The sequence below is a fragment of the Phyllostomus discolor genome, chromosome 1, assembly GCF_004126475.2.
Source record: "Phyllostomus discolor isolate MPI-MPIP mPhyDis1 chromosome 1, mPhyDis1.pri.v3, whole genome shotgun sequence".
Taxonomy (NCBI): Eukaryota; Metazoa; Chordata; class Mammalia; order Chiroptera; family Phyllostomidae; genus Phyllostomus; species Phyllostomus discolor.
In genome coordinates this window covers 210,145,645-210,169,744 of record NC_040903.2, presented here as the reverse complement: position 1 = coordinate 210,169,744, position 24,100 = coordinate 210,145,645, and the positions used below count along the sequence as shown (strand labels likewise).

At 58.5% G+C, this 24,100-nt stretch overlaps 2 protein-coding genes across 6 annotated transcripts in view; one reads left to right on the top strand and one right to left on the bottom strand.

The window, feature by feature from the left end:
* ITPK1 (inositol-tetrakisphosphate 1-kinase) overlaps positions 1-2,910 on the top strand; it is a 121,385-nt gene extending 118,475 nt beyond the window's left edge. For 4 of the 5 annotated variants that reach the window (XM_036013454.1, XM_036013442.1, XM_028506543.2 and 1 more), the window contains one exon: positions 873-2,910. In XM_036013454.1, coding sequence (XP_035869347.1) covers positions 873-1,231 — 359 coding nt within the window. In that variant the 3' untranslated portion in view covers positions 1,232-2,910. The remainder of the gene's footprint in view (positions 1-872) is intronic. The other variant, XM_036013437.1, reaches the window with a different exon arrangement.
* Positions 2,911-10,421: 7,511 nt separating this feature from the next.
* Positions 10,422-22,009, bottom strand: CHGA (chromogranin A). The gene is given in 9 exon segments (XM_036013423.1): positions 10,422-10,904; positions 12,952-13,424; positions 14,126-14,569; positions 16,048-16,120; positions 16,122-16,147; positions 17,131-17,199; positions 18,010-18,103; positions 20,770-20,816; positions 21,635-22,009. Coding segments are annotated over 9 exon segments (1,356 nt in total). The 5' UTR covers positions 21,681-22,009; the 3' UTR covers positions 10,422-10,820.
* Positions 22,010-24,100: the final 2,091 nt, after the last annotated feature.

Here is a 24,100-nt window from a genome sequence, read left to right as displayed (position 1 = left end):
AGGGCTCGCAGCCGGGTGGGGCGGGGTGTGGACCACGCCCGGGGCCCCTCCAAGCGGGCACACTGGCCTTCAGGGACGCACCTCCCGCCCGTCCTGACCCTTGTGCTTGCAGCCGTGTGCCTGGTTCTCACCCTGCCAGATGGGCTTAGGGAGGCGGGGGCGCCCACCCTGCGTCGTATGTCTTGCGAAGCAGTTTTTAGGAGTCTGCAAGACCCTCAACCCAGATCCTCATTCTGCTCCGGGTGGCTCTCCAGGACTCACGTGCTGACATGCACACTCGCATGTGCGTGGGGACGGCAGGCTCCAGCTGTTTCCGGGGTGACTGGGACCCCACTCTGTTGGGTGTCCATTGGGGTGCTCAGTCTTTGCCCCTGGGCCCGGAGGCCCAGAGCATATGGCACACGCAGTAGCCCGCAGACGTGGGGGGCGAGGACTCAATTCCGGGAGCAGCAGCCCTGGGCCAGGCACCGCCCACCCCCTCAGCTGTGCCCACAGCAGCCTCCCGAGAGTTCTCAGCCCACACGTGAGGAAGCTGAGGCCAGGGGCCACGTGGTGGAAAGGGGTGTTTGTGGCTCAGAACTCGAGGGGGAGCGGGCCTCCGGTCTGCCACCTCCAGCTGTTCCGTGTGACTGCGTGAGCTTCTGAAGCTGTGCCCGGGAAGGCGCTTTCTCGCCGGCTCCGGTTCTGCCGGGTCTCGCACTCCGGGGCGGCAGAGTCAAGGACCAGCCCCCTGGGGCCGCGCACACCTGGCTCCAAGTCAGACCATGCAGCTCCGGTCGGCCCCCCGACCTGCTGCGCCCCCTCTCCCTACGCGCCGGCCGCCTGTCCCCCATTCCCCGTGGCTGAGCGCTGTCTCTCTCTCCCACCCCCAGGCTACGAGGGCGTGAGCGAGTTCTTCACGGACCTCCTGAACCACATCGCCACCGTGCTACAGGGCCAGAGCGCGGCCACCGCGGCCGCGGGGGACGCGGCCCCACTGAGGCACAGCAGGCTCCTGGCGGAGCAGGCGGGCAGCCCGGCGGGCGAGCGGACATGCAGCGCCGGCCCCGGCTGCTGCGGCAGCATGGTGGGCCAGGACCCGCCCTGGACGGCGGGGGCCGATGCGGGCGGCGTGGGCTCGGGCGGCGCCTCCAAGCTGCCGCACCAGAGACTCGGCTGCACGGCCGCCGTGTCGCCCAGCTTCCAGCAGCACTGCGTGGCCTCCCTGGCCACCAAGGCCTCCTCCCAGTAGCCGCGGAGCCCAGGACCCGGAGGGCGGCGTGGGCCACAGCACAGCCACTGGGCAGGCAGCACCCAGTGGTGACGTCTGACTAGGAATTCCCAACGGTCTGATTTTTTTTTAATTTTAATTTTTAACCTGATTTTCCGATGTCGCTATCTGAATGAGGAATCGGGGGGACAGTGGAGGAGAACCCCAGTCAGTGGTCCAGCCTCGGGGAGAAGGGGCTCCTGCCTCATTCCTGCTGTGCAGATCCCTCACTGAGTTTACACACGCTTGTGTTTCAACACTAGGTCTGAGTGTGAGGAGGGGTGTGTGTGCGAGTGTGGTTGCGGTGTGCGTGAGAGTGTGTGTGCACATCCACGTCTCGGTCTTGATGGCTGCTGCGGACCGGGCCCGGGGGACCTGGGGAGGGAGGTTGCTGGCGCTCAGCAGGGCAAATGGACGGTTCCCCTTTCCTGTCTTCTGTCCCAGGCTGCCCCCCAGGCCGCCCCTGCAAGGACGCCCCCTCTGCTGGCCTCCTCCCCGGCTGTGGGAGGAGCGGGGCCTGAGGCCCCACCCGGTGTGCAGCCGCCCTGCCCAGGAGCAGGAGCCCAGGCTGGAGAGGCCCCGGCCGCCCTTTCCTTGGGGGGTCCCATGTGGGGGGTCTGGGCGGCTGCCGCCTGGTCCCTCCCAAGAAGGGAAGGGGAAGGAAGCTTCCCCGGGAGGCCCAGGCCCTCTCCCTGAGTCCTCTCCCCACGTCCCGCCCAGCTCCCTGGCGTCCACACAGCCCCTCGCCACGCACCCCACGCAGCCCCGAGAGAGAGCGAGCCTCCTCGTGTGACCAAGCACACCGCGGCTCGTTGGCACCTGGGGGGAGGGCTGCCTGGCTGGGGGCACCCGGGCTGATCCCACCCGTGCCCCGGGTTTGTGCCGTGACTGTGGGCAGGCCGTTCTGAGAGTGGCCAGGCCTCCGTGTCCTCGGTCGAGACCAGAGCGCCGAAGGGCGGGCCTGACGCCCCGCCCCTGCTGTGCAGCCTGCCTGTTGGGCCCCCCCCCCCCCCCAGCGGGCCCAGCATCCTTTCCCGTACTCACTGCGAGCCCCGAGCACTGAGCCAGCCAGGGGTGATGGAGGGCAGCCCCCGGGGTGAGAGAGCACGGTGCCCCCGCCCACGCAGAATCCCCCCAGCCCCTGGAGGCAGCAGACAGAGCACCAGCTGGCTGTCGCAGCCATGGTCCAGGCAGGCCGGAGGCCCTTCCTTAGAAGGGCCAGTGCGGGACCCTGCCGTCCTGGGACAGACAGTGTGAGCGCTGGGGGCCGAGTCTAGGGCCCCGAGTGTGCCCTGGTGTCTTAGATGCCAGGGCACTTCCACACGGAGGGAAAGGCTTTGTGGCCCTGGGAGGGTGGTCCCGGGAGGCCGGCCCTGAGAGGCTGCTGAGCCAGACGCCTGGAGGAGCATTCAGGCTGGGCTCCGGGGGGGTGGGGGGGCTGCATTTGGGCTTGGGGTAAGGGGCGGGTGCCACCAGGACTGCCCAGCCAACCCGGACACCGAGGGCCCACTTGTGCACGACTCCGGTGTGGAACCCCGACTGTAATGTCTGTGTGCCACCTTTCCCCGGCGGACCCCGAGCCCCGGGGAAGCGGGGATGCGTGGCCGGCCTCTTGCACTGCTTGTCTCCGAAATAAACTACTGAAATCAAACTGCGGTCCACCTGTGTTTACACGACGTTTCTGAAAGCTCGTCACTCTCCCAGTCTTTTAATAAAGTGGCTTTGCCTTTTCGAATAAAACTCCAATCCCAGTTTGCCTCGAGCAGGTGGGGAATGCGGTGGGCCCCCTGGCGCCAGGCCGGGACCCCTGGCTGTGTCACATTCCTGTATAGTCTGTGTCACCTTCGGTGTTACTCTTGTTAGCATCCGGGCCCCGGAGAGCAAGTCACTTTTCCCGTAACATCGCCTCAGCCCGAACACCGTGATCAATTTTTCCGAGAGTGGAAACTGAGGGGGTGGTTCAGCTTTGTAAAGGCAGGGGAGCTGCCAGGTGTGTGCAGGTCCCCCCCCCCCCCCCCACCCCGCCACCTGCCCCATGCAGCAAACAGTGGCCATCTCTGAAGGGGTTTGGGGACCAGACTGAGCAGTGGTGACAACCACTCCCCCACCCCCATGCCACCCAGGTGCGCGCTGGCACAATCCAGAGTGGCTTCCCCTTAGGCCTCATTGTCACTGGCCTCTACCAGTTGGTGGGCACGTTGGCATCTGGCCCTGCAGCATCCGGTGGCGATCGGCAGGGCCACACTTTGGCTGGGGCCTTGGGTAGGTTCAGAGGGTCACGTGCTGGGTCCCTGGCTTGGGTTGCCTGGAGCAGAGGCCCCGGGCCAAGTTCTGCTTGCGGATGATGTGGTTCCATGACAGCCCCCGCCGGGTGCAGGCGCTGGCTGGCCATCCGCACCTGGGTGGGGGTGGGGGGCGGTCCTTGCCGTTGGCGTCACGGGGTGTCTGGGTTTGCAGCATGGGGTGGGGCGGGCTGCGCAAGGCCGACCCTGCGCATGTCCCTGAGGAGTCAGCGGGGGGCCCTTGTGGTGGACCTGCCTGCGTCTCGGATCCTGTCGTTGAAGGAGAGAACCTCTTTCCCCAGAGGACCGGGCTCTGTGGGCGGTGGGAGAACCCTGGCAGCAAGCCGCAGTTCTCAGGCCACCTGGGAAGAGCAGCTGTCACCTGTCCTTGTCCTAGCCAGGGAGCCTGGCCCTCCTCCGCTCTGGCATGCCCCCTGGCCGCTGCCCCGAGAGCCACTGCATGGCTTCACTCGTGACCCTGGGGTTTGCGTCTGCTCTCTCCTCCGTCCCCTAGCAACTGATCCTCGGCCTGGTGAGATCCCAGCCAGGGTCACGGCCCCAGGGCCCGGAGCTGCAGAGGCCTTGGGCTGAGAGTGGACTGCCCTGCGGGAGCCTTGCCCCTGCTCCGCGGCGCCACCGGGCAGAGAAGGGCATCGGTCCTTGACCGAAGATCTTGGCTTCTCCCTCCCGGGTCATGTGGCCACACCCCGAGTCTGAGTCTAAGATGGCGGGGCCTTCAGGCAGGCAGTTCTCACGTGGGTCCTCCCCCCCATGACTACAGGCCCCTGCCTGTGTCCCTTCTCTGCACAGCATTGCCATTAAGGTTCTGGAACGCCCCTGAACACACTGTGTGTGTGTGTGTGTGTGTGTGTGTGTGTGTGTGTGTGTGAGAGCACACACGCTGTTGACACAAGAGCTGACTCGCAGAACAACCTGAGGCCTGGCCCTGACCGCTGGGCCCCACCAGACCAGCGGGGGCTTCTTCCAGGAATGGTGGCATTTTTGCTCTTCCTCCAGAGTCGTCCATGACCTGCTGGCTTGGAGGGACTGTCCCTCGGCCGCAGCCTGACCTCTTCCAGGGGTCAGGCCCCCTGAAGCTTGCTCCCTCTCAGAAGGCTGTGTGCATGGCACTTTCCCTCCCCTTCGGTGGTCCTGGTTGTCGTGCCGACGCCTGTGCTTCGTGACAGATGCTGCCGCCCCGCTCGCAAGCAGCGCCGACCAGACTTGACCTGTGTACATGCGTGTACATGCTTATGTGAATATACTACCTAGGAAAGCACCGCTCCTGTACAAACCGAGAACCTCTGACCACTGGCTCTTTTTTAATTTCATCTGACTGTGTTTTCGTCCATTACCATTTAGTCCCCTTCTCTTCTCTGCTGCCCAGTAGTCACCACGCTGCTGTCCGTGCCCACGGGTCCTTTTTCTTTTTTTGCTCAGTCCGTCCACCCCTAACTCCCCCCAACGATAGCCATCATCTGTCCTCCGTCTACGAGTCTCTCTCTTTTGCTTGTTAGTTCAGTTTGCTCATTAGATTCCAATGTGAGTGGAATCCTATGGTATTTGTCTTTCTCTGACTGTCTTACTTCACTCAGCATAATGCTCTCCAGGTGTGTCCATGCTGTTGCAAAGGGTAAAATTTTCTTCTTTTTTACGGCCGAGTAGAATTCCATTGTGTCAATGTACCATGGTGGTTTTATCCACTCATATACTGATGGACACTTGGGCTGCTTCCGTATCTTGGCTACTGTAAATAACACTGCAATGAACATAGGGGTGACTATGTTCTTCTGAATTCGTGTTTTGGGTTCCTTTGGATATATTCCTGGAAGTGGGATCGCTGGGTCAAAAGGCAGACCCATTTTTAATTGTTTGAGGTACCTCCACATTGTTTTCCACAGTGGCTGCACCAGTCTGCATTCCCACCAACAGAGCAAAAGCGTTCCCCTTTCTCCACATCCTCGCCAGCACTTGTTGTTTGTTGATTTATTGATGATGGCCATTCTGATGGGTGTGAGATGGTACCTCACTGTGGTTTTAATTTGTATTCCTCTGATGATTAGTGACATTGAACATCTTTTCATATGTCTGTTGGCCATCTGTATGTCCTCTTTGGAGAAGTATCTGTTCAGGTCCTTTGCCCATTTTTTAATTGTGTCGTTTGTTTTGATGGTGTTGAGTTTTGTAAGTACTTTATACATTTTGGATATTAACCCCTCATCAGATGTATCAGCGAATATGTTCTCCCGCTCTGTGGGTTGTCTTTTCATTTCGTTGATGTTTTCCTTGGCTGTGCAAATGCTTGTTAGTTTGATGTAGTCCCATTTGTTTATTTTTTCTTCTGTTTCCCTTGCCTGAGGAGATACAGCTGATAAAAAATTTCTATGAGCAATATCTGCCTATGTTTTCTTCTAGGATTTTTGTGGTTTCGGGTCTAACAGTTAAGTCTTTGATCCGTTTTGAATTTATTCTCGTGTGTGGTGTAAGAATGTGGTCTAGTTTCATTTTTCTGCACGTACCTGTCCAATTTTCTCAGCACCACTTACTGAATAAACAATTGTAGCCCATTGTATGCACTTGCTTCCTCTGTCGAATATTAATTGACTATAAATGTGGGGGCTGATTTCTGGGCTCTCTGTTCTGTTCCATTGATTGACGTGTATTCTTATGCCAGCACCCGGCTGTGTTGGTCACTGTGGCCTTGTAGGATAGTTTGACTTTAGGTAACGTGGTTCCTCCAGCTTTGTTCTTCTTTCCCAGGGTCACTGTTGCTATGTGGGCTTTTTGTTCCATATGAATTTTTACAATATTAGTTCTAGATCTGTGAAATACATCATTGAAATCTAGACAGGAATTGCATTGAATCTGTAGATTGCTTTGGGCTGTGTGGACATTTCAATGTTGTTAATTACTCCTATCCATGGACACAGTGTGTGCCTCCACTTACTTGTGTCTTCTTCAGTTTCTTCATTGTCTTGTAATTTTCTGAGTACAGGTCTTTTACATCCTTGGTTAGGTTCATGCCTAGGTATTTTATTATTTTTGAAGTAATTGTGAATGGGATTGTTTTTCTTAATTTCCCTGTTAGTTCATTATAGGCATACAAAAATGCAACTGATTTCTGAATATTAATTTAGTATCCTACTACTTTATTGAATTCATTTATCAGTTCTGGTAGTTTCTTGGTGGAATCTTTGGGGTTCACGTACAGCATCATGTCATCTGCAAATAAAGAGAGTTTTAGTTCTTCCTTTCCAATTCGAGTGCCTTTTATTTCTTCTTGTCTGATTGCTGTGGCTGGGACTTCCAGTAGTCTGTTAAGTAGGAGAGGTGAACGTGGGCATTCCTGTTTTATTCCTGGTCTTAAGGGCAATGCTTGTAGCTTTGTGTTTTTTGTTTGTTTGTTTTTTTGCCTGTTGAATATGATGCTGCCAGCGGGTTTGTCATATATGGCCTTTATTATGTTCAGGTATGTTCCTCCTAGTTCTGCTTTGTTGAGAGTGTTGATCATAAGTGGGTGCTAGATTTTATCAAAAGCTTTTTCTGTATCTGTTGATATAATCATACGGTTTTTGTCCTTCATTTTGCTTATGTGGTGAACTAATTACATTTATTGGTTTACAAATGTTATACCAACCTTGCATTCCTGGAATAAATCTCACTTGATCATGGTATATGACCTTTTCGATGTATTGCTGTATTTGGTTTGCTAATATTTTGTTGAAGATTTTAGCATCTGTGCTCATCAGGGATATTGGCCTATAATGTTCTTTCTTTGTGATGTCTTTATCTGGTGTTGGAATTAGGATAATGCCGGCCTCGTCAAATGAGTCGGGGAGCCTTCCCTCCTCTTGAGTTTAATGAAACAGTTTGAGAAGGAGGGGGTGTTATTTCTCAGAATGTTTGGTAAAACTCACCTGTGAAGCCACCTGGTCCAGGGCCTTTGTTAGTTGGGAGGTTTTTGATCACTGCTTCAGTGTCATTATGTGTAATCTGTCTATTCAGATTCTCTGATTCTTCCTGATTTATTTTTGGAAGATTTTATGTTTCTAGGAGTTTATTCATTTCATCCAGGTTGTCCGGTTTGTTGACATAGAGTTGTTCATAATATTTTCTTACAGTCCTTTGTATTTCTTTGGTGTCAGTTGTTATTTCTCCTCTTTCCTCTCATATTTTATTTATTTGGGCTCTTTCTCTTCTCCTGATGAGTCTGGTCAATCTTGTTTATCTTCTCAAAGAACCAGCTCTTGGATTCGTTGATCTTTTATATCATTTTTTAAGGTTCTATTTCATTTGTATCTGCTGTGATCTTTATTTCCTTCCTTCCACTCACTTTGGACTTTGTTATTCTTTTTCAAGCTCTTTAAGTGTGAAGTTAGATTGTTCATTTGAGCTTTTTCTTGTTTATTGAGATAGGCCTGGAATGCTACGAATTTCCCTCTTCGGACTGCTTTGCTCGTGTCCCACAGATTTGGGATTGTCGTGTCCTCATTTCCATTTGTTTCAAGGTATCTTTTGATTTCTTCCTTGATCTCGTTGACCCAATCATTGTTTAATATGTTATTTAGCTTCCACATCTTTGCATATTTTCCATTGTTCTTCTTGTGATTGATTTCTAGTTTCATGGTGTTGTGGTCAGAGAAGACGCTTGATGTGATTTCTGTCTTCTTAAATTTACTGAGCCTTGTTTCGTGTCCCAACATGTGGTCTATGCTGGACAACATTCTACATGCACCTGAAAAGTATGTATATTCTGCAGGTTTGACGTGAAATGCTCTGCAGATATCAACTAAATCCATTTGATCTAGTGTGCCGTTTAAGGCCACTATCTCCTTGTTGATTTTCTGCCTGGAAGATCTGTCCATGGAAGTCAGTGGGGTGTTAACATCCCCAACTGTGACTGTGTTTGTGTCAATCTCTCCCTTTGTGTCCCTCAAGATTTGCTTTACATATGTGGGTGCTCCCTGTGTTGGGTGTGTAAACGTTTACTAAGGTTGTGTCCTCCTGTTGGATGGTTCCCTTTATCGTTAGGGAGTGTCCTTCTTTGTCTCTCACTGTGGCCTTGGCTTAAAGTCTGTTTTGTCAGCTATAAGTACTGTTACCCCAGCTTTTTTTCATTTTCCATTTGTATGAAATACCTTTTCCCAACCCTTTACTTTTGGTCTGTGTGTATCTTCTGATCTGAGATGGGTCTCTGGGAGGCAGCATATATATGGGTCTTGTTTTCTTGTCCATTGAGCTACCCTCTTTCTGTTAGAGCATTTAAGCCATTTACATGGAAGGTGATTATTGACAGATACGTACTTAGTGCCGTTTTATTGTCAGACTGTTTTCCTCTGTCTTTTTTTTTTTAATTTCTTTCTCCTTAAAGTAAGCCCTTTAACATCTGTTGCAGTGCTGTTAACGGCACTGCGGTTTTGGTGTTAACAAAATCCTTTAGCTTTTTCTTGTCTGGGAAGCTCCTTATTTCTCCTTTGATTTTCAATGATAGCCCTGCTGGGTAAAGTAGCCTTGGCTGTAGGTCCTTGCTTTTTATCACCTTGAAAATTCCACGCCACTCCCTGCTGGCCTGGAATGCTTCTGTTGAGTCATCAGTTGCGCCGGCTCCTTTGAATTGGCTGCATGTCTTCCACGGGGTTGGGACTATGGCGGCACAGGTGGCCATCTGAGGGATGGGTTGTTTCTAGGACAAGGTGACCCACTGGCTCACTAGACTTGGCAGTGAACGTTTGGTACCTGACTGACCAGTGGAAAATGGCGTCATGCCTGTTTCTGTCACTGTTAGGGACCGGGGCAAGCCTGTCTCCTTGCAACGTGAAGAAATAAACACCTAAAGCATGAGCTCCTCGGAGGCTGTCCCCTGTGCTGGAGAGGACGGGCATCAGCAGCAGCAGACACCACCCTGTGACTTGCTGAGACCCCCCTCAAATGACTCGCGTTGTCATCATAATGGTTTTCTGCTCTGGCCTGTCGGGGCCTCGAGAACCCCCTCCACAATCTGGCAAGAAGACAGTGAGTGTTAACCCCACTTCACAGCGGAGGGAACAGAGGCTCCGAGAGAGCCAGGAACACCTGCCAGGCTCCCCAGCTGGGCAAGGGGTCCCAGCTCCCGTCTGACGTCAAACCCCGCATGTCTGGGCAGTGGCTTCGTGAAGTCGGGGCTTGTCCTGTGTACCTGTGTGCCCAGGTCTGCCGGGCCCAAAGCAGCCACTCACAAATGTCTGCTGAACGACTGAGCGGCCCTGGTATTCGGCAGGTCCGGCATGCAAGCCCAGCCCACGCTGATGTGCAGCCCCGCCGTCCCCACAGCTCCATGTTTGGGGTGTCGCCCTGCCCGTGACGTCAGTGAGTCGTTTCTCCTTGTCAGCCTCAGTCGTGTAAACCCGCAAAGCAGAGACGGAGACCTGCCACCCTCCCGTGAACCGTCAAATGTGCAAGACCTTCCAATGCCCTGAGTCCTGTGTATGTGCCGAGTCAGAGGGGGTGACAGACTCACGCCCAGGGGCCCTGTGGCCTTGGCAGCGGGCACTCCCCTGGGGCTGCCAGGGCCTCTCCCCAGCACCACTGAGAGTGGAGGCTGTTTCCCAAACCGACCTGCCTGTGCATGGCCCAGCTCGTGTGTGGCTGGCACACCGGGGACAGGGAGGAACCAGGGGCCCTTTGCATGTGTTACTTATTAATCCCTGCACACTTGGAGGCAGATGTCAACCCCCTCTTGCACAGAAGACGAGACAACTGGTGCTCAGAGGTGCCAAGTCCCTGCCCACGACCTCATGGCTGGGAAGTTGTCCGGGAAAGAGTCGCCCCGGGCACACCGAGCCTCCTCCTGTCCCATTGCCAGAATCCAGTCCATCCCACCACACTCTGAGTCAAGGGGGGGACGTTCAGAGAAACAGGAGAGCCCAGAGAAGATTTATTTTTCCTTCGATAAAGTGTGCACAGAAGGTTTACAGTCGGGGTCCTCAGCTTTCACCCACAGGTCGGGAGTTATTGCAGTTGTGCCCAGTGGCTCTGATGTGGAAGGGAAACTTCTAGAAAGCTTCCTGTGTTCACAGAGAGGGTCCTCGTTTAAAGTTGTAGGGGTCCGCCCCGCAGAGGGGTGCACTGGGGTCCAGAGTGGGAGGAAAGGACAATGGGGGCAGCGGGGTGGCCTGGGCGAGGGCGGGCTGGGGCCACCTCCCTACCGGAAGCGGCGCGCAGGGCGGCCGGCCCGGCCCTGTAAAGGGGACAGCAGAGCCAGGAGGACCGCAGGAGCCTCGGGGTCCGGGCCGGGGCGGCCGGCCGGCGCCTCACCCCCGCCGCAGCGCCTGCAGCTGGTGGGCCACCTTCTCCAGCTCTGCCTCGATGGCCGACAGGCTCTCCAGCTCCTGGTCCTGGGAGAGAAGACCGGGGGTCATACAGGGACTGTACGCCAGCCAGCACGGCGGAGTGTGCCGTCAGCCGGACAGGCTGTGCCGCTGGCTGGCTGTGTGGCCTTGGCCACGTGGCTTTGCCTCTCTGAGCCTCGGCGGCCTGTGTACCACGGGGACAGGGATGCCACCCCACAGGGCTGCTCTGAGGAGTACTGTGCACAGGACTCGGGGAAGCGGGCCCTGACCCCACCCCGTCCTGGTGGCCCCTTAATTCAGGCCTGCTGCCTCCCAAACAGCTCCAGGGGCCCGTGGGAAACAAAGCCTCCGGTCCCCCACGCCAGGCCTAGACCATGGCGGTGGCTCCTGGAGTGAGGCCAGGCCTCCTGACCTAAGTGGCCATGGGCCTGAGACACAGGTGCCAGCTGTCCCTGGTCAACCTGCCCCAGTGAGGTGCCCTGAGCCCTGGTTGACCGGCTGGTTCAAGGGACATTCTGTGAGCCTGGCTGGGTGCCCCCCCTTTGGGGAGCTTCCAGGCCCTCGAACTCGGAGCAGGAGTCAGGGGAGGCCACCTCTGGCCTTGACCCAGGAGGGATGGTCTTGGGGCCCCTGCTGGATGCCAGGCTACAGAGGGTACCCTCCCCCACCCCGCACTGGGACAGCACAGACAACCCTACCAGGGACCCACTCGGTTGCTATGGAAACGGGGGCCCCAGAGCTCTGCCATGCTGGGGCCATTTCTAAGAAGACCCTTGGCCTGGGCGGCATGGTCCCCGCTGCTGCTCCCTGCAGCGCAGGGCCCCGCTCTGCCCATGGAGACGTGAGCTGGCAGGCACTCGGGGCCCCTGTGGGGGTGGGGCAGGGGCTGCTCAAAGGTGCCCAGCCTTGCCCTGGGTCCAAAGAGGAGTGGGGGACAAGCTGCTATTGCCTGTAGCCCCATCCTCTTGGTCTCCTGGGGACACAGTCAGGTGCCTTCTTCCTCTTGGGCTGCCAGGCCCAGAGAGAGGGTCGGAGACCTGAGGGAGGGCCGAGTCCTCCCCTGGGTGTGCAGGCCTCAGCCCCCATAAGATAGGTCCTGATTCCCACCTGGGCCCTGAGGCTTGAACCGCTGACCCCTGCCCCGCCCCCTGCAGCCCCACGGCTGTGTGGCCAGCCTGCCAGGGGCCCTGGCTCCCCCGCCCCCCCTCCTGTGGGGCTGCATCTTTCTACCCCACTGAGCTGCTCACGCAGCCCTGGGCACGGCTGGGTTCCAAAGCTCACGTGTGGCCTGGTCATGACAATGTGGTGACCGATGAGGTTCGGAGGAGAGTGACCTGCCCCAGGTCCCACAGCAGGAGGAGGCAGAACCCAGGTTTTCGGGCACCCGCATGCTTCCCCCACTCACCACCAGGCGGAAGGTCAACTGGCCCTCCCCGCCCCCTCTGCTATTCAGGGTGGGAGAGAAGGGTGTGCCTGGGCTATGTGGGGTTGCGGGGGTGGGGGCGGGGGGCTGGCTGGACCACCTGCAGGGTCTTCCCAGAGTGCCAGCTGTCCCTTTAGTGTCCTGTCCTCTCATGCCCTCCCAGCTCTGGGGGCCCATCGTGCCCTGGCCTTGGATCCCCTGGGCAGCACATGGCCCTCCTCAGGCCGGTCCCCTCAGGTCCTCCAGTTTCCAATCTCTCTCCGTCCGAAGCTCCAGGCTCCACCCACCGTCACTCCCTGACTCCCTTGTCCTCAGGACAGTTGCCACGCAGTGTCTCCGGAGACCAGCTCGACTTACCGCCTCTCCCGCCTCCACATGCTGATCCGAACATTCCCCCTCTGCTGCCTGCCTGCCCACCGGCCTCACCCGGTGCCCGCTGCGAGCCAGGGTCACCCGCCTTCCCGCCTGACGCGCCCTCTCTGCTGCCCCTTCCCAGGTCTCTGCTGGGTCTGCAGGAGCTCCCTGTGTGAGCCCCTCTCCATCCCAGACTCCCAGGGGACCGCGTCCCCTCGTGGAGTGTCAGCCACACACACATCTGGGGGCCCCTGCCCCTCAGCCGGGCCCACACCCGAGGGCCCTGGCCTGGGGCTGGCTTCGGCCCATACCAACCTCTGGCCTGCGGTTGGCACTGCCTTCCTCCTCCTTTTTCTCCTCCGGGTAGCGGTGCCCCCGGAGGGGCGGGCCCGCCTCCACCGTGTCCTCCTGGGGGTCCGGCCTCCAGCCTCGCAGCCTGGGGCCCCTGAAGCCATAGCCCCGGGCCTGGTAGGAGAGCTGCATGGAGTGGTCCGGGTCATCGTCCTCCACGGCCTCCCCCGCCAGCCGCTTCTCAGCCGTCAGCTCCCTGGCCAGCTGGTCCATCTTGCTCCACCGCTTGGCTTCCTCCCACTCCTTGGAGAGCTGCTCCTCCTGCTCCTGCTCCTGCTGCTGCTGCTGCTCCCTGCTCTTCCCGCCCCGGAAGGGGCCTAGGAGGGCCCCTGCCATCTCCTCCTCCTCCTCCTGCAAGGACTGTTCCTGCTCCCCCTTCTGAGCTTCCTCAGCCCCAGTCTTCCCGCCTCCGTCCACAGCCAGAGCCTCGGATCGACCTGGAGCAGCTGGTGGACAAGAGCAGGAGATGAGGGTGGGGTCACCACCTTCCCCAGCCCAGCCACTCCCCGGGGGACCCACAGGCAGGGCCGGCTCAGCCTCGCCTCAAGATTCTACTTGGAATTCTACTTGGAAAAAGCCATCTTGCCCCCATGCTTTGCAAGACCCTCTCAGCGTCCAGGGGGGTGGTGGCTGGCGGGAGCCTGCCTCTTTCTTTAGCTCTCTCAGTCCAGCAGCCCTCAACTCGAGGCACCTGGCTACTCAGGGAGGAAGGACCTTGACGAGGCCCCATGGAGAAGCTGGAGTCTTTCCCGAACCCAGCTGAAGCCAACAACAGTCCCCAGAGAAGCCTGGTCCCCCCTGTCATGCTGACCCTCTGTTCCAAAGCCTACCCACCCAGCCTGCAGAGCCCCTGTGGCCTCCTGGGTGGGTTGGGGGTGGGGATCTCTGTGGAAGAGTGGAGATGCACGGTTTTTGGAGTCAGACAAACCTGGGTTGGAATCTCCGGTTTTACTAACAAATTAGCTGCGTGACCTTGGGCAAATTACTTAACCTCTCTGAGTCTTAGTTTCCATCCGGAAAGTGGAGATTGTACCTGCTGTCAGGGTGGTCTTGCAGGTGGAGTGAGATTATGAGTGCGGCCCCCCTCCCTCCCGCCCCCTCCCCTACACATCACTGAGGTCTGGGACGGCATACATACACTCACCTGGAGGTGCCGCCTTGTAGCCGAGGCTGGGGTGGGGGTCGGACGCTGCGGTGGGGCCTTCCTCTTCAGAGACGACCTTCTCGCCAGCCTCTGGGTCCTCCTCCTCTCTCTTTGCCTGCTGCCCTTGCTCTGCACCCAAGCCCCTTTCTCTGTCCACTGGGCCCTGGGAGGGGCCCTCGCTGTCCCCCTCGGCCTCAGGGCCTGGGTGTTTCTGGCTGGGGAGGCTGGCCGGGGGGTGGGTGTTGGCAGCCTCCTCCTCCCTTGAGGTTTGGTGGTCCTCCTCAACCGTGGACCCCTGCCCAGGCTCTGAGGAGGCCTGGGGCCCGGCTCCGTCCGTGTCTCCGCCATTCCTCTCCGCCTCGCTCGAGTCCCTCGCTTCCTCTGTGGACTCCCACGTTACCTCCGAGGACTCGTTGGGGGGCATCTCGTCCGGCCCGTCTGCAGAGAGAACGGAGCCGAGTCAGGCCCTGAGGACCAGGCTGCACTCGGTCTCCCCAGAGCCCAGGTTCAGACCTAAGGACCAGAGCTCCCCTCTCCACGTCTCCGTTCGACCTGGGCACAAATGGGTTGAGTTTCTTTGTAAGTCCACCTCTTAAAGAAGAAGGGCGATTTTTTTTTTAAAAAAAGGCCTTTAAAGTGTCCCCAGAAGATAGAGTCCTGAGTAGAAAGTTAGGACATCAGCCGAACTACTGTGTGATCTTGGGGGAGGGGCCCCCAGCCTCCCTGTGTGAGGGGCGCCAGTACTGTGACTCCCTTCTCCCCTCCGAGTGGGGTTCTCGGTCTCGAGCATCCTGGAAAAGTGCTCGGCTCCCCAGTATTTGCAGTTTTCATTAAAAGGCATCTCCTTGGGGCTGTTTGGAGACAGCCTGTGAACTAGCAGAAGCCCCTCCCAGCGCCAGAAACGGTTACGGTCTCACAGAGCAGCGTGCGTCCACCACGCGACCCCAGGGCTCCCGCCGACAGTGCCGCCGCCGTCCGCTCCCAGAGGCTCAGACGGACCCCGAGGAAGGCGCGGAGGCCTGCCCGTGCCTGTGAAGCCCGTGGGCTGCCGGGCTGAGCCCTGGGCCCAAGCTGCCGAATGCCGAGCACAGGGTGCTCTTTGCATGGACACTGGCCACTTCCCCTGGTGAAGCTTCCAGGTGTGCACACGTACACACGCACGCACACTCACTGCACCCGCTCCCGCAGCCCCTGGCACACATCCTCGGTCACGCTCCTGGCAGACACTCGTTGCCATGGAACCAGCATGTGGGAGCCCACGCCCTGCCCCAGCCACCCCTGGGGAGACGGCCCCGGCCCATGTGAGCGCCCCCGGGCCACACCAGCAGGCAGGCCTCCGGACGGAAGACCACCAAGACCCCGGCTCCTGCAGGCTCGCCTTCTTCACCACCTTCCAGTGCAAAGGGCAGGGCCTGCGGGGGTGCTTTGGGGGTATTTGCAGGTAGAAAGATGAGTCACAGAATCCCCTTGACCTAAGCCATGATCTCTTCGACCCCTAAATGCTCTCTGGCTTTGAGAAAGATGATCCAGCTCGTCTAGTGTTTCGTGCCTGCTCCTCTGGGACCCTCCTGCAACTTGGCTAGGCCGAGGGACCACCCAGCCCCGGGGAGGGTGGGTGCTCGGGGCAGGAGCCCTGACAGGAAAAGCCAGGCCAGACACTCCCTGCGCTCTGGGGTGAGCAGATGGGACAGAAGGAGGGCTTGGGAGCAAGACAGACCCAGAGCCGTGTCTCCAGTGATGCCTTGGACCAGGGGCTTGCCCTCTCTGGGCCTCACTTGTAGATGGGAGGGAGTAACAGCCACGTGACAGGCTGTCAGGGAGGGGCTCCTGCCTCCCAGCAGGCCTCCATCTACACCAGCGGCTGTTAGCATCCCCTCCCTCTCTCCCCCGCCCTGGCCAGGCGGGCCAGCACGCACCCTTCGGGCCGTCCTGGTCGCTCTGCTGCTCAAGAACCTCTGAGAGCTCCTCCTCAAAGCTGCTGTGTTTTCTCCTGCTGCTGCGCCCTCTCCTTGGCACCTGGTGTGAGAAAAGGAGGAGAAAGCCCCCTTTGGTCTGAGCCGGCACGTTTGTCTCCAGAAGGGAAGGCCCCCTCCGTTTCCTCATGTGTCAGGCTCCAGGCGTGCCCGGCGAGAGCTCAAGGAGCGGGGAAGGGCTGGCTGCCACGGTTCCCCCCCACCGAGCTGGAGCCCATCGGTGGCCACGTCACCTCCAGGCTCAGTTCCTCACCTCGGAAATGAGAACAAGCCCCACCTGCTGCCCCACAGAGCGACAAAGACTCAGATGGAGCAGAGGGTCCCGGGGCGGAAGCGGAGACTGGGGCCCTCTCAGGACCCTCCTGGTAGCTGCGGGGCCCTGCAGCAGGAGTTTACATGACAGTGGCCACTACCTCCTGGGGGCTCTTGATTCAGGCAAATGCCGCTCACCCTGGACCCCATAAGTGCAGGCCCCTGGGAGAAAGCCAGTCCCATGCCTGCGTCCAAGCCCCGAGCTGTCATCTGCTGCTGTGATCCAGAGACCCCTCCCCCTGCGTCAGCCTGAGGCTGCCGCTGCGGCCACCACCTGGGACTGTCCCCACCTGGGCCTGTTCCTGATGAGGGCTCCCTGCCCTCTGCAGCTGGCGATGACTTGCCCCCACGGTGGGAGTCTCTGGAATGGCCAGAGGAAACAGACCCTTTCTGCCCCCCAGTCAAGAAAGCGACCCTGCTGCAGCAGCTGAACTTGGGGCTGTGGGTAATCGGAGAGCTGCCTCAGGCCCTGGCGAGGCCCTGACTCACTGCCTGACCTTGGGCAAGACCCTCAACCTCCCTGGGCCTTGATCTCTTGAACTACATCGACGGCAGGCCAGACCGGGGACGTGGAGGACCCCGCCGTCCCCCTCTCCAGTCGAAAGCAGGTAACTGCGGGTCAGGAAGATCCGGACCTGCCGGACCTTCCACCTTGATTCCCCGACTCTCCGTCCCTGGAATATACCCAGATGCAGGTGCAGTGGCTGCAAATACCTTGGAGAGCGAAGTCTTGGAGCACTTTCAGCAAATTCTGATGTCGCAGGATTGAGAGGATCCGCTCATCTGCAATGAGGGAGAGTCGTCATGGGCCATGGCCAGAGAACAGTCGAGAAAGACGCGGCCATCAGCAGTTTCCTCTGAGCACAAGAGCGGGATCCTGGGGGTTCAGAGCCTGGGAGGTGGCAGCAAGGCCGGGGCTTGAGATAACACTTTTGAAATGATCCAGTCTCTGAGGCGGCAGGAGGCAGTTTTCTACTGTGACAGCAAGGGCAGCCCCTGTCCCAGCACTCGGACCTTGGCCGAGGGACAGCAGCCCACCTGAGGAGAGGCAGGGGCGTCCTCCAGCACGACCTGTCTGCCCGTTTCCGTGCCTTCGCTTGGGCCGCCTGATCCTCTGGGATTCCCTTTCTCCCTCTCGCCACCTGTTGGTGTCCCACTTTTCTCTTACCCCCAACCCCAGTGCTAATGACAGCTCTAACCAAGGGCGGGTCCAAACGTGACTGCCAGCTTGGCAAAGCTTCCTCTTCCTCCTCATGCCCATCGTGGGTGGTCCTTTATGCATCACGCAGCCGTAGGTGTGGCCGGCACTGGGACTGTGGCACCCGAATCCTTGTCCGCAGGGGGCTCACACTCCCTGGCAGCCCTGGTTGCATTCTGCCCAGAATCCTAACGATCTGAGCTCATTTTTGCCCCCCTGCTAGCCGGTAAGCTCCAGGGTACCTTCCTCTCCCCGCACCACTCAGACAGGCACGCACGAGGTCAGTGCCCGTTGCATTAGATCGCTGAATTCCATCACAAGCCACCCACCCATGTCCTAGCCCCCCAGCCCGGCAGGCAGCAGCCCCACCCTCACCTCACCGGCCTGGCCCCTACCTCCTCGGAGTGTCTCCAAACACTCCTGGCTCACAGGAACGGGGCTGGGCTTGGAGAGCGTGTCGGAGATGACCTCAATGATGCACTTCATTACCTGGGGAGAGAGCAGGGCAGGCGGGGGTGGGTTTGGGCATGGGACTCAGCCCCTGGGAGCTCCAGGGCAAGTTTCAGATGAGGACATAGGGCACAGGCGGCAAACACAGGGCCAGCGGCCCGAATCCGGCCCTCCACCTTGTTTCTATCCGGCGGCAGCACCGGGCTCTCACTGAACTGTTAAGGAGTAGTTACACTTGTACGGTCCTAGAATTACATTTGGCCTTTTGAAGGCAACTGCGAGGCTGATGTGGCCTCCGGTGAAAATGAGTCTAACACCCCTGACATTAGGGCACTGGCTTTTGTCTTCGGCAGCCCGTGCGCGTCTAGCTCAGGGGCACGGCTCTGCCTTCTCAGCCAGACAAGAGCAATGGCAAGGGAAACCTTTTACGCTTCTTATCATGTGCCAGGCGACCCCGTCACTTGGGCCAGCAGGTGCCCCTCTCCGGTGGGGGTGGCTCCCTGGTACCCTCTCACCCCCAAGGGTTTCTCCAAAGATGGGGACGCTGCCCTTGGGCATCAGACACGTCTTATCAGAGTGCTCTAGTCTTGCAGATGCCCGGAAGGTCAGCCACTGCCCTGCCTGGGGTGGCTCAGCGGGTGTTGTGTCATCCTGCAAATGGAAAGGTCACCAGTTTGATTCCAGGTCGGGGTACATGTTTGGGTTGCAGACCAGGTCCCCTGTTGGAGGCATGTGAGAGGAAGCTGATGGATGTTTCTCTCGAATATTGATGTTTCTCTAACTTTCTACCTCTCTCCCTCCCCTCCCCTCTCTCTAAAAATAAATACATAAAATCTTAAAAAAAAAAAAACAACAGTCAGCCATCTCCAGAAAGCCTCCCTCGACTGCCCAGGGGAGAGCAAAGGCCTTCCCTGGCTCTGCCCTGTCTGGAAACAGTTGTTGGATCGCTGTCTCCCTCCCGACAGCCATGGCGCCGTCACCCGCAGGGAATCACCGTCTGGCTCCACGGGATGGGCCCGCTGCTGGAGGTGGGCGTGCACCAGTTACACCTGGGCGCCCACCCAGGCCTAGCCAGGTGCCTAGCAAGGTGCTGTGGATAATCAGGCACCTGGTAAATGGACATTCGAAGACAGTGCCAACTGCAGTGGGTGTGGAATCTCGGCTGTGTTGTCTGGGGTGTGTGACTCAGCCGCTCTGAGCCTCAGTGTCTTCCTTTGTAAGACGGGACTGAGGAGAACAAGCACTCTGGAAAGCGGGAAGTGCCACACCCCCCCCAGCCCGCTTCAGCTGTCTAGAGCCAGGCGGAGGGGCAGGAGGTGTCAGACGCGCGTCAGGCGATGCTGGTCGGGAGTGAGGGGGTGGAAGGCTGTGTGTACGGGCGCCAAGGCAACCCATCCAAGGATCCAGGATGGCAAACTGGCAAACGGCTTGTGCAGTTGTCATAGCATCCGAGGATGGAACGTTCAGGTCTTACCCAGCCGTCCTGGTGCCCCTGACCCAGGCTCCTGAGTACAATGTGGTGACTAAATGTCTCCCAGAAGGGACCTGGCGAGGAGGGCCCCTCAGCCTGTACCTCGTTTCTCCCTGCAACCCCAGACCTTGCACTGGGGATAGCAGATGACCAACAGTCCAGGAGGACAGATTCTGAGAGGGAGAAACTGGGTATGGACCCCAAGAACAGTGTGGAGATTGAGAAGGGAACCTCTAGGAGTAACAGTGCCTATTTACTGAGGACCTACTATGTGCCAGGCACCTCACACCTGATTCCTACTCACAACTCTCCTCCAGGAGAATATTATTACAGATGGGAAAAGGGGAAGCTCAGAGAAGTTAAGGGATTTCCCCAAGACCACACAGCTACAATGAGTGGTAGAACTTTAAATACAGCCTTGTCTGCCACTAAAGGAGAGGAAACATAATTGAGCAAATTGATGCTTTGGGCTTTAACCACAGCCTCTCTGGGATGGAAGAGACAGCTGCTGGAAACAGTAGGGGCAGAGATTTATCTGACTCTCAGCGAAAGAGTCTGTGAACACCAGAGACCGGAAAAATGGCCCCAGCTCAGACAGGAACAAATTTCCAGTATACGCCCGACGTGCAGTGTCTCCTGCTGGCCACAGAACCCCCTGCCAGTGTCTCCTAAGTCCCTCTCCTGGGTGACGCCCACCATCAGCCCTAGATGACCGGGACCCTGGGCGCAGAAGCCATGACAAAGGTTTTCATGGCAGCCCTTTGGGAGAACCCCGGCTTGAGTGCCTGGAGGGTGGGGCGTGTTGCTGGAGGAGCCTTGGGGGTGGGGGAGGGTAAAAGTAAAGGGGGAGGTGAAGACCTGGTCCTGGAGTGTGTGGACGGCCATGGCCACAGAGCGGAGCAGCCACCCCCACTGGCCTCAGTGGGTCTGCCAGACTCGGCATGTTCAAGACAGTGGGTCCGGCACCTCAGTCCCGCAGGAGAGAGAGACACAGCAGGCCCCCATGGGCTGCAGACTCCGCTCAGAGGATGCTGGGGAAGTCCCCCCAGCAGGATGGCGGGGCAATCGGGCAGCCTTGATGTGTTCTTTTGCAAGCTGTCCCCGGGCTCGGCAGCCGCAGTGCCGGCTGTTGGCTTTATGCCAGACTCACTTCTGCGGCTGCCCAAGGACTGGCTGTTCGGCGTCCCCTGGGGCCCTCCTATCCCCTCCTGGGCACCCCTGCACCCCTTCTTACCTCGGTGTCCCTTATATTCGCAGGGCTGCTCACAGGGAGGGCGCTGACTGGGAACAAAAAGAGAGAGCTGGGGTCACCCCTCCGCTCTGAGGGGAGAGCCCAGTCCTTCCTGACGGGGTTCACTGGGGGCCCATCCACCTCAGGGCTCCCGCTCAAAACTGGCCTCTACCCAAATGACATGCTGGGGCTGATTTTGTTTCCCTTCCCTGGCTGCTGCCCCAAGGGGGAGTCTCCCAGAGGCTGCCCTGAAGCCTGACACCCTGCCCTTTGGGGCAGCTTCTGCTCTGGAGGGAGTGTGGGAGCTGACGGCAAGTGTGAAAACAAGGCCAAGGGCTGGATGGGGTTGGGGCGGGAGGAGAATGGGGGGAGAGGCAGAGAGACCCGGGGGTGAGGGGGAAGAGAGGGAGAAGGAGGGCTGTGCGACATGATACTGAGAGGTAAAAGTCAAGGGCAGGAGCACGGGGAGAGCGAGAGGATGAAGAGGGAGAGCCGCGAGAGTTGGAGCCAGCCTCAGACCTCCCATCTCCTCCCCCTGTGACCTTGGCCAGCCAAGGCACGGAGCCGGAGCTGGCCCTGATGCAGCCCGGACTGCAGCCCAGACAGCGGGTGGAGGCGCCGGGGGGCCCTGCCTGGCCGAGTCAGGAGTCGCGCCCAAAGCGTCCGGTCTGGGGCTTCTGGGCCGAGGCCACTTCGCGGGGCCAGGAGGGAGGCGGAGGCGCTGTCCGCGGTGCTGAAAACTCCCCGCACGGTGGGGCAGGTATGGAGGGTCGTGTGGTGCCGCGCGGTGCCTGGGCGTCGGAGCGGACAGGGCGGGAGGAGGCAGGGCGCCCAGGACACTCTTCCCCGAGACCCCGCGCTCGCTCACCTTGCCCCGCGCAGAGCAGAAGCGCCAGGACAGCGGCGGAGCGCATGGCGAACCCGGGGCGCCAAGCAGCCGGAGGTCTGGGGCCCGGGCACGGCGGGCACCCGAGCGAGGGGTGGCTGGGCGGGCGGTGCGGAGCGGGCTACCGTGGCACTGGCGGTAGGTGGGGTGGCCTCAGCGTCTCGGTGTCCGTCCGTCTGTCGGTCCGCCCACCAGCCTCACTGTACTCGGTCGGGACGCTGCAGTAGAGGCAGCAGTGGCAGCTGCACTCGCGGCGCGCCCGCTTATATACCCCGACCCCGGAAATGACGTCATCGGGCCTCCCCCTGTCTCCTCTCCCCACCCCAGTGGGGGTCCGGCCGCAGTTCGCTCCACCTTCCAGCCTCACCCCACTTGCCCCTGGTTCCCCGCGGCTCACAGCTCCTGGGTCCGGCAACGAGGTAGGCATCCGGCTTCCAGGTGGTGGCACGGGGACCCAGCTGACCCTCCACCACTCGATGGCTCCGCCGACTTGCTGTGCATCCTTGGGCAAGGCCTCCGGGTCTCCGGGCCTCCGGCCTCGTGTTCCTCCAGTGTGCGCGCGCTGAGGACCCTGCCCACCCTAGCACGCCGCTCCTCTCTTCCTCTGCCCCGGGGCGCGCATCCCTGATCTCACCCGCTGAAGTGTGCGTGCCATTCAGGGCTCTCTCACCTGTCCAGGAGGCCCTGTCACCTGTCACCTGTCCAGGAGGCCCTAGAGAGGCTAACGAACCCTGTCTGAAGTAAAGCCCCTCCCTCTGGCAACTTAATTTTGCGTCTTCGCGAGTAGTAACTGCACCGTATATGTATTTATTTATTTGAATAATACAGATGTAGTCTCCTTGGCTTTCGCACTGCCCAGCACAGCACCTGGCACGGAGTAAATGCACTTAATAGATGGTTGTTGAATATCCCCAGGGGAAGCGCAGCCCATGCCTAAGTGAATCCTGGGCTCAGCCATTGCTGGACAGCTGTCATGGGGGATGGTGAGGGGACAGTGGGGGACAGCTGTTCATATCAAACCAAAATAGGTGTCTTGTAACTTCTACTCACTAACCCTAGTCCAACCCCTTAGGACCACCTTCTTGCTATTGGTAACTCCTCGTGTGCTTGAGAACAATTCCCTTGCGTGTTCTCAAAACCCGGGTGTTTTGTGTGTGCGGTTGGTTGGTTCCCTGCGTGTTTCTCTCTGCCCTGGGGCTCTCACACTTGGCCACGTTGCTACTTTCAACCCGGGGGGCCACATCGGAAATCCTTTGCCACCTGACCCCAATGTCATAGTGAACCTGGTATCTGAGCTGCTGTCTGGCACTGGCTGGCATTGTCCAGAGCCCCTCCTTCCCGGGGACCCCCCCATTTCCTGTGGCTGTTCCCTATATCCTGCCCCCCACCTGAGCCCCCTCAGCCCCTAAAAAAGAGGCTGGCAGGAGCCCAGAGGAGATGGAATGGTCTTGCTCATGCATTTAGTCATCGCCGACTGTTTGGTTAGGCGCCTGCTGTATGCTTAGAACCCCTTAGAAAAGCACTCACCTGTTCTGGGTGCTGAGGGTACAGCAGTGAACAACACAAACAAAAAAGCCGGTCCTGCCCTGGCTGGCATAGCTCAGTGGATTGAGCTCGGGCTGCAAACCAAAGTGTCGCAGGTTCAATTCCCAGTCAGGGTACATGCCTGGGTTGCAGGCCATGACCCCCAGCAACTGCACATTGATGTCTCTCTCTCTCTCTTTCTCCCTCCCTTCCCTCTCTAAAATTAAATAAATAAAATCTTTTTTAAAAAGCCGGTCCTTGAGTTTACATTCTAAAGGGTGAGACAGACAGCGAATAAGTAAAGAGGTAAAATGCACAGTGTGTGGGGTGCTGTGGATGAAAATCAGGGAAGTGGTGGTCTGGGGGAGGTGGTGCTATATGTTCAATAAGATGGATCTGAAGAGGCCTCGCCTGGGAGGGGACATTTCACCAAAGACCCAAAGCTGGTGAAAGAGTGTGGTTGCCTGTGTCCCGGCGAAGCGAGGTGCAGGTAGAGGGAAGAGCAAGTGCAAACACCCGAGGGAGGATCGTGCCTGGCGTGTTCCAGGAGTGGCAAGGAGAGAGGGCATGCAGGAAAAGCACCGGTACTCACACCAGCCAGAGATAAGCACCGATCATTTTAAAGTGTGAGTTCTATGGCTTTGGCTCAGTGGCTGCCTTGGTCAAGGGCAGTTTCCAGGGCAAGGTTTCAGCTGAGCGCTGAAGCTTAAGTGCCCCGGGCCCTTCTGATTCGGGGTCATCCAGAGTGCGCCCCGAAGGTTTGCATCGTGCTTCCTGTCCGGCATTGTACCGTAGCGGTGCGCCCAGGTGGTGCGTACACTGGCCCACCGCGACTTACCATGTGCTGCAACTTGTAATACACGGACAAGTTCCCTAGTGTTTTGTTGTTGCTATAAAGAACAACCTTGCACACTTTTGTAGCAT